The 9,622-nt window shown below is 47.2% G+C and overlaps 1 protein-coding gene across 1 annotated transcript in view; it reads right to left on the reverse strand.

The window, feature by feature from the left end:
- Ovol2 (ovo like zinc finger 2) overlaps window positions 1-8,921 on the reverse strand; it is a 28,781-nt gene extending 19,860 nt beyond the window's left edge. The window contains exons 1-2 of the mRNA XM_047541160.1: window positions 8,587-8,921; window positions 7,677-7,900 (exon numbers count right to left, since the gene is read on the reverse strand). Coding sequence (XP_047397116.1) covers window positions 7,677-7,900; window positions 8,587-8,686 — 324 coding nt within the window. The 5' untranslated portion in view covers window positions 8,687-8,921. The remainder of the gene's footprint in view (window positions 1-7,676; window positions 7,901-8,586) is intronic.
- Between the last annotated feature and the right edge of the window lie 701 nt (window positions 8,922-9,622).

The following is a 9,622-nucleotide window of genomic DNA, read 5'->3' on the forward strand; positions in this document are numbered from 1 at the left end:
GTCTTGTCCTTCTGTTCACAGTCTTTTCTCTGCAAGATCTCAGCTTTTGTTTTAAAAAGCAAGCAGAATTCCCCTCAAGTCCTTCTAAAAAGAACAGGCCTGCAGCAAAAACAAACTGATCATTGTATCAAGGTTACTGAAAACGTCACGGGCACCCAGGGAAGCAGGGACCTCAGCTGGCTCTGTGACCAACTTCAAAGCTGGCTAAGATCACTTACCTGTCAAACTTCTAAAAGAAAACCAACAAAAGTGGGGGACAACTCTTATTTTCCATTATCATTTTCCCACTAGACCAGTTTATTAAATTAATGTTCTAGGATTGGGGATGTGGCTCAGTGGAATAGCACTTGCCTAACATGCATAAGGCTAGATTCCATTCTTAGCACCGTTTAAAAAATCAGTGGTCCTATTTCCTCTGCGTCCAAGACTACCTTCTAGCAGTCATTTGGACAAGATTTCCACTGACATGTTGTCTGTGCTAGAATGCTCACGTCATGCTAAGCTGAGATATTTTCCCAACTCCTTTTGAATTCACATTTCCCTCCAGGTCCCATGTACACTGAGACTTCACAACTCCCCTAACGAGGCAGAACAGACCTCAAATGTAGAGATGGTAAAGGGAATACCTCCTTATAAGCCAGAAGATGAAACTGAAACATATAACCTATCTATGATCAACTGGCCAAAACTGAGATTTTGAAAGTGATCTACTGTCTACAAACTTGCATTATACTCTCCTCAGTACAGGTCAGGGCAGGACAGGTCCATGATCTGGGCTTGATGTGGGGGACGGGGAGAAGAAATGAACCTCATAGATCATCTTGTATCATGGTGAGGAACAGCTTCAGATTCCTTAACATCAGACTCAATAAAGGCTGAAGTGTCAAAGCTACATGTTGATAGTGGCTGTCATATCAGATGGAGTAGAGGTCCCCCAATACACCAACACGCTAACATAAAGATTCTTGGGTTGGGCTCTGCCACTAATGACTGAGAAATTCAACGAAAACATGGAATAGAATTTTCCTATCACCTCAGAAAATTCTATCCCAAAATAGAAACTTGGAGTCTGTGATAGGGCTTTGGTACTAACAACCACAAATAACTCAATGAAAACTTTCAGGGCTTTTCCTGTCTTACTGCAAAAGTAAGGAGTCTGGGCCACATTAAGTTTCCAAGTTTCCAGAAGTGGACCCTATGGTTGGACAATCTCAGTATCTATTCCAACTTCTTTTGTTGGGCTTTCTTGTACTATAGAGGGGAGAGAGAGCTACAAACTACATTTCCCAGACTCCCTGGTAGCTAGAGTTTAAGAGGAGACTTGAGTTCTACCAATTACACACACTTATTAGGAGATTTGATTTCAACCCTGAGTTAACTGGGCTTTTGCCCAGTTGCAGGCAGGAGACAGTTGGCTTATACTCTTCATTAGCAGAAGAATCATGCCATAGAGGCAGCAGCTTCCTAACTGGGCAGTAGCCATAGCTCTATGGGTGGCTCAGTTTCTACAGAGGGGCTCTTAGAATCATTCCTGAGACCCCAGTTTGGTTCATTTAGTACCATATAGCTACTTATCCTTTAATTTAATTAGCTGTTGTGGATTCTGTTATCTGTAATTAAACTTACACCATCCCTTCCAACAATAAAAATCCACTTCACTTTTATGCAGATTTAAAACTGGTTTGAGGGGCTGGGAGTGTAGCTCAGTGGTAAGTGTGACTTGAATGTGCAAGAACTGGGATTTCATTCTCAGTACAGCAAAATAAATAAATAAATAAGCTAAATTACTTATTTATTTAAAAACTAAATAAATGAGTAAATCAATTAACCTTGATAATTCATTCTCAGCATTTTTCTGGATCCCCCTTTTCCTCTTCTTTCCTGTGTTTTCCTTCAATGCTGTCACCCATGTCTAGGGGACTATGGTCTTCCCTGCCTGCATTCTCATTCTGCGTTGATTTGATTTGTATCCTCCTCCGAGTCAGGCACTACTGCCAGGTGCTGGGAAAATGAGCACAGTCATGTTCCCTGGCTTTGATGAGAACACTTTAAGGAGTCTAGTCAGAGATCTGTACATCTGTAATTCCAGCTACTTGGGAGGCTGAGGCAGGAAGATCACAAGTTCAGTCAGCCTCAGCAACTTAGTGAGACTCTACCTCAACATTTTTGAAAAAGAACTGGGAATGCAGAGGTAGAGCACTTTCAAGAGATAGAGCACGCAAGGCCCTGGGTTGAATTCCTAGTACTGTAAAAAAAAAAAGTCTGGTTAGTCAAATATACAACCAGAAAGACAGTCAGCAAGTTTCACTGGAGAGAGAGAGGAAGGGTATTCAATTCTGTCTTGGGTGACAGGTAACAACAGGCAAAGAGTTTAGAGACAGAACTTATGTTCCCTTCTAATATCAAATGGTTTTAAAAACAACTTAAAACCATGATTCACAACAATGCTTAGAAATAACTAATTGGCCATCGCTAGAGAATTTTGGTTAACCAATTGATTATCTTCATTCATAAATAACAGAAAGGAATCAAGCATTCTCCTCCCTTTCCTGGATGAACTGTCCCAATAAGAAACCCAATAGTAGGTGGGGGAAGTCTCTTTGTAAATACATGGTCTAGGATTGTAGCTTAGTGAGAGAGTGCTTGCCTAGCATATGTGAGGCACTGGGTGTGATCCTCAGCACCACATAAAAATAAATAAGTAAAACAAAGGTATAAAAATAAATAAATAAATAAATTGGCCAGGAGGTTGAAGATGTGCTCAGTGGTAGAGCATATGTTTAGCATGCACAGGACTCTGGGTTCAATCCCCAAAACCAAAAAAAAAGGAGGAGAAGAAAGAAATATGTAAGCTCATAAATGAAGAACAGAACAGGAATATCACTGTTCTTTCTGATAATCCAAAATATTTAGGCACTGAGCATAACAACATAACAGCTGCTAACAAATATTCAGTGCTGCCTGAAGGAAATATACAACCCCACAGTGACATATTCTAGCCAAAATAAAATAAATCTGATCAAGCATGTAGAACAGTACTACCTAATGCAACTTTCTAATGGTGATCAAAAGATTCTATTCTGTACTGTTCAATATGGGAACCACTAGAAAAGCAGCTAGTGTGGCCAAAGAGCTTAATTTTTAATCTTACTTAACTAAAAAGCCACATGTGACAAGGGCTATCACACTGGACAGTACAGCTGCGGCGCCAAATACCCATTTAGAGAAAACATAGAGGACTGAGGAATGTTAAAACCCCATGGTGATGCATTCAGCAAAATCCAGACTGTTGGGAACTCTACAAAACAATAACCCATTTCTTCAACAATTAACTTGTAAGGACATAAAAAAGAAAAGGAGGGAAAAATGCATCAATTAAAAGAGACTGAAAAACGTGTCAATCAATTACAATGTGTAGACATCACTGTGGACCTGATTAAGCAAACTGGGGTCGGGGGAGGGGAGTGGGAATTTACGAGACATTTAACAATAGTTCTGTGGGTGTGATCACGTATTTACCTATTAGAGGTACATTCTGAACTATTTATACTTGAAATACAGTCATGCATTGCTTAATGACAGGGACACATTCTCAGAAATGCCTTGTTAGGCAATTTCATCACTGCGTGGGCATCATAGTGTGCACACCTACACAGACTAAGGTAGCTAAGAAGTCACCAGGCATTACAATCTCAGGAGACCTCGGCTCTATATGTATGTGGTCTGTTGTTAACCAGTGCATGACTGTACAGTGACGTCTGAGATTTACTTCAAAGTCATATGTGTGGAAGGATGAAGGAAGGTGTGGATGGGCAGGACTGGTCATGAGCAATGGTTGTTGGGGCTAGTTGACAGATACATACCATTCTACCTTTGAAATTCTCGAAAATTAAAAGTGATGGGGAGAAAATGAGTATTCCATGTTCATTCATATGTCATGACTGGAGGAGTCATACTAGAGAGATAGGTAAAAGGCTAAGAATACTTTCAAAGGCATCTGAACTCAATTGTTTTGTTTTTGGTACTGGGAATTGAACCCAAGGTGCCATACCACTGAGCTACATCTCTAGCCCTTCTAATTATTTATTTTGAGACAGGATCTTGCAAAGTTCCTTAAAGCCTCGCTAAGTTGCTGAGGCTGGCCTTGAACTTCCCATCCTCCTGCCTCAGCCTCTTAAGTCACTGGGTTTACAGGCATGCACCACTGTCCACTAAACTCAATTTCTTTTACCTATGGGAGAGGCCAAAGGAGGAGAGAAAAGTACAGGATGGATAGGAGAACAACTTCGCTTACCAGTCTATATTTGCACTTGGGTTTTCCTAGCCACTCTGGGGAATAAATAATATCAGTCAACTGAATTAATTCCAAACTTTGTTTCTGATAAGACTCTGGACATAGGTAATCAGTATTTTCTGGGTTTCTCTACCTCGCAGCTGGAGATCTACAAATGGGTCCATCACAAAAGGAATCAGAGACCTGGCACGAACACTCTCCTGGATATACATATCTCCCCATCCCAATCTGTTTTGTAAAATTACAGAATCCTCAGTATTAAAAAGAATTTCACAACTTGCCCTGAGGTCCATAGTCAAAAAGGCAGCTGAGATGGACCACATTTCTTAACCTGCTTTCAGGACTCCTTTCCTGATCTACTCACCACATAAATGGGTTGGCAAATCCCAGGTCCCTACTTCAGGCAACACAACGTTAGACATTAACAGAACTTGCTCTATGTCACTTTCAGTCAACTCCCCGTTAGGCAGTTTATGCATGCACAAAAGTGCTAAACATTTTGCATCCATTATCTAATTATTCAACCAACGCCATGCTTCCCAGGCCAGTTATATTATTTCCCCATTTTATAGATCAGGGAAAGAGGCTTTGTGTCTATGACAACAGGTGGTAAGATTTGGTTTTCCTTCTCAAAACCCTTCCAGAGCTTCTTTTCCAGGAACATCCACGCTTCTTGGCTTGAGCCCCTGGATTATCTCACCCTGTCCTCAACTCCATTTCCAACTTCACACCTCCAACTCTCCCTGACCCCAGCAGGTGTGTTTCCTATCCTTTAGTCATCAGAGCTCCTTATTCTTTTCCTTATTCTAGCTGTAGGGGTCAGCCCACATCACCCTAAGGCCTGCTCTGCCAGCAACTTCCACAGCCTTCAAATCCACATCAAGAAAACTTCCCTATTCAGAAGTGATCACATCTTTGCCTGTGCATCTGGTTGGACACTCATTCTCCCTCAATAGTTAATAGTATGTTTGCTTCCCCACCAACCCAAATAATATCTATATTTACTGGGCACGTACCATGTTGTACCTTTAACTTATTTATTCTCACAATTCTTATCATTGTTAGCCCCCATTTTACAGATAAGGAAACTGAGGTCCAGAGGGATGACCAGCGTGCTCAAGGTCACACAGCTAAAAATTGATAAAGCCAGAGTTTAAATGCTTAACCATGACTGAAAGTGGATTCTAAAAGGAACATCCAGATGGGAGCATTTTTAGCTCTCATTGCCTTGCATACTGCAGGTACTTTATACATAAAGTAGGTTGGTTTGTTGCCTCTCTGTGCAGAACAATGGCTCAGATTTGCCCTTCCTATGATCATTACAGCCCACTACCCAGTGAGCATTAAAGCATACCATCAGGCTGGAGACCCAGGCTCAGTGGTAGAGCTCATGACCAGCATGAGACCCTGGTTGCATCCCCAATACCTCTGCCTCAAATAGCAGAGGTCCTCATCCTTGAGTTACTTTCCTTCTCTTCCATTTAAGAAACTAATTCTTAGATAAACTCCTTGAGTTCAGAATGTCTTGCAAAGAACTTTAGAATTGCACAATGTGCTCAATTGTGAACAATTTGATCAGTCATTTGAAAACCGCCAATACCATGACCAATAATTCTAAAGGATCAAAGAATACTAAGATTTCTCCCTTTGAATAAGAGGCAGAGAGAAGGAACCTGAATACTATCGGTACATAAAAACTCTCTGGAAAAGCATAAAGAGAAGGATTCTTTTTAATGGTACAGGAGCAAACTACAATACTAACACCCTCCCCCATCCCAAGCACACAGTTGACTGATCTGGGAAATGATTGATTAATTTATTCCCTTAATCCAGGGTTCTAATGGCCGCGTTTGCTTGGGGCACGAAAGAGAGCCCTCAAAGGCTGAATAAGGGACTAGATCGCTCTCACCTGCCACTTTCTCTCCAGGGAATTCTGGGCAATGTGCGGTAGGGGGACAGAGGGGCAAATTGGCTACAGTTCCTCCAAAAACAACGGTTGTGATTGTCCTTCCAGCTTGGTGATAAATATGCAAGTGGGACACTTTGTAGAATTTCCCGAAGGGCAGAGCTACCAGCCTCAGGCAAACCGTTCCCTCCCACTTAACCCCACCTGGCCCAGAACCGCCTCAGGCCAACTGACTTTGAACCTCAGCAACACTCTATACAGCTAAGTAGCGGGCGCAGTTGACAATATCCTTTAAAGAGGTCTTTTCTCCGGATTCTAGCTCAAGCCTCAAACCACAATTCATAACCAAATTCAACCCCGCCCACCCCTGAGTCAAGCCCCGGGAGCCAGGAATGTGCATAGGGAGAGGAACCGCCTCTCCCAGGAAAGTAACGGCTGCTCTCACAACCCCCAGCTAATGCCTGTATTCTTTCCCCACCCCAATCTCCCCCAACCCCCTCTCCAGCCTGGGTGGCAGGACCGCCCTGGAGTGCTCTAGAGTTATAGCCTACTTTGCAGTGGCACTGTAAGCCCACCAGGCTAGGAACCCGAGTCAGATGATTCATAAAACACCACCCCTAGTTCTAGCTGTCTGTGAATCCTTAGAACGGGATTCCTTAATCCTGCGGGGTAGCGGATCCTTTGAGCAGGCGATCATGGAACTTCTACCCAAGAAAGCGCACATTGGCACCCAAATAATATGTTGCCTACAATTCTAAACTTCTTGACGGAGCGCCGAAGCACGGCAATAAGAAGGAAACTGACACTCCAATCCACTGGGTTAAAGGCGCTAATGAAATTCTCAAGTGAACCTTTAATCCATCAACTTAATTCACGAAGATCTGAGAGAAACAACAAATCAAAGTGCCCAGGACAGGCCTCCCGTCTAACAAACACTCCATAATTAGTACTAGGAATAACTGTGGTTTCGAGAGGCCCACCGTGTGCTAAGCTGCCTCTACGGTCTCAAAACACAAAACACAAAGAAGGATGTGAAACTCTAAATCACGTGGCGCAGGATGTTGCACCCCAGAAGGTGGAATTTCTGAAAGACGGCGTGCTTTTTTTTGGACCCCAGAATCCCAAAACCTGGTTGTGAGTCAGGCTTTGTGAGCAGAATGGGCTGCTAAATGGAGGGAGCGGTCCTTCATCCTTCTTGACAGTTCCAGCGGCCACTATCGGCGTCAGGCCGGGGCCACCCAGGAGGATTGAGTCCGCTTTGGTAGCGGGTCGACTGGGCGAAGCGGCACCGGCGAGAGGACGCGCAGAGAAGCCCTGGCCGCCGCCCAGAGGCAGGTGCAGGAGCGGCGTGGCGGGCCAGCTTGGGGCGCGGGTGCTGGGGTGCGCGGGCGGGAGCGGCAGGGAGGGGCGCCGGCCCCGTGAGCCCGACGCCAGGGCGTGGTGCAGGTGGCGGCGGGGGCAGAGTCGACACCGTACCTTGATTTTTGACCTGGCAACCGGGCGCTGCTTTGCTGCCAGGTGTCCATCTGGGTCCTCGGCGTCGCGGGGCTCGGGGGTTTCGCGCTCCAGGGCGCGCGGGGACAAGCTGCTCTCGGCGCCTCCAGGCTCCCCAGCGCTGCTGCTGCTGCCGCCACCGCTGCTACTGCCGCCGTCGCTGCGGCAGTCCTCGGGGGGGTCGTGCAGCAAACAGCCCAGGCCCACTGCAGAGGGAGGGAGGGGCCGCGCCCCGACAGACACACACATACACGCGGCGTCAGGCACCGGCGCCCGCAGCAGTTTGACCTGCGGGCGGCGGCGCCGCCACCGCCCTACCACCGCCCCGCCCTGGACCTGGGCACCAGGCCAAGTGGGCAATGTCGCCGGGGTAAGCGAGTAAACCCCCGGCTCGGACCCTCGAGCTAGCTTGGGATGCTGGGGGTTATATCCTTAGCCCCAAACCCGGTGCCTACGAGGAACTGAGGGCCATGCGCCCGCGGAGGACCCCGCGCGCCAAGTTTCTTCTGGTTTCTCTGACCTCTTCCAACCTAGCTTTAAAGGGGTTGGCGGACCTTCATGCATCCCCCACCCCACAAGAGGACGTGAGATTGAAGGTATCTCTTTTTGGCTTTCAACCTCCTTCCTGGGCCACCTCCGCCCGCGCTGCAGCCAACGGTCCTGCCGCCGGGCAATTAGAGGCTCCCACTAGGGGGAAGGGAGCGCAGGGTGTCCCAGGCTTCCCAGCCTCACTCCCCTCTTTCTTCCGCTTGGAAGACCCCAGCGTCCTCCGCCCGAAACAGGGAGATGAGGTGGGGAGTCCAGCCCCGACTCATTAGTAGAGAGAACCCGTCCAACCCTTCCCCCACCCGGAGAGCCCCGCGCCCAGGCCAGGCCCCCGCGCGGCGCTCACCTGGGATGTAAGTGTCTGCCCTTTTTTCATCCGGGAGCTCATCCCAGCTGCGGACCGTGACTCCCGGGCTCCTCCTCTTCACCAGGAAGACTTTGGGCATGGTGGGGTCCCTTTTCCAGGCTGCGGCCCCCTCCTCCCGACTGCTTCCCGTTAGGGGCTGAGGTGGCGGCTGGGTCCCCAGCTCCCGGCGGCCAGAGCCCACCTTCCCGCCTCGCCTGCCCTCTTCCTCCACCCCCCGCCGCGGCGTTGCCGGGGCCTCTCCCCCGCACTCCCGGAGACTCCCAGCCTCTGGGCTTGGCGACACCTATGCCTTAAATCGCGGGTGAGACCACGCCGGGAAAAAAGTTTCATAAGGTGGAATAGAAAAGGCACCAGGAAACTTGGGAGTGAGCATGCGCCCTGCAACATAACGGTGTCAACAAGCTCGCTACCTGTCCGACCGGTTCCGGCGGCCGGGGCTGCCTGTTCCAGCCCTTCCTTAGGCATGAATGTTTGCAAAAGAATTTAACGTCTACTTCTTCCCCCCTCCTCTTTTTTAAAAAAGAAGAACATTTTTTATTCAACCCCCTACCCCCTTCTCCCATCACGTGCATCTCAGAAGGAACTCGTAGAGGTAAACCGCAGGTCTGCTTCCTGGGAGGACACCCCTCCCCCGACTCAGAGCCTCCCGGGAGTTGGCCCCCAGCCTCCCGAGTGGATTTGTCTCAGACAAGCAAGCCAGAAAATAGCTCGATTTCTCTAGACCTTGTGGATCGCTCCTGAGACTTGCTGAAATTTTGGTGGTCGGAAGTGGGAGCCAGTCGAGAGACTTCTCGGGACTCTAACCTGGTAAAGGGGGGACGTGAGGCTTTAAGCTCCTCATTGTCTACAACAGTAGCTACAGTAATAATAAAAATTTAAAGCATCTTTAGAACATGTTATTTTACTAATTTGTATCACACAATCTAAGACAAACAAGGCTTGCGTCTTCAAAGTAGCGTCCACCTCAAGACCTTCCATCCCAAGAGCCCCTTCACCCCTAATAAATACAAGACAG

This window comes from Sciurus carolinensis, chromosome 2 (genome assembly GCF_902686445.1).
Source record: "Sciurus carolinensis chromosome 2, mSciCar1.2, whole genome shotgun sequence".
Classification (NCBI taxonomy): Eukaryota; Metazoa; Chordata; class Mammalia; order Rodentia; family Sciuridae; genus Sciurus; species Sciurus carolinensis.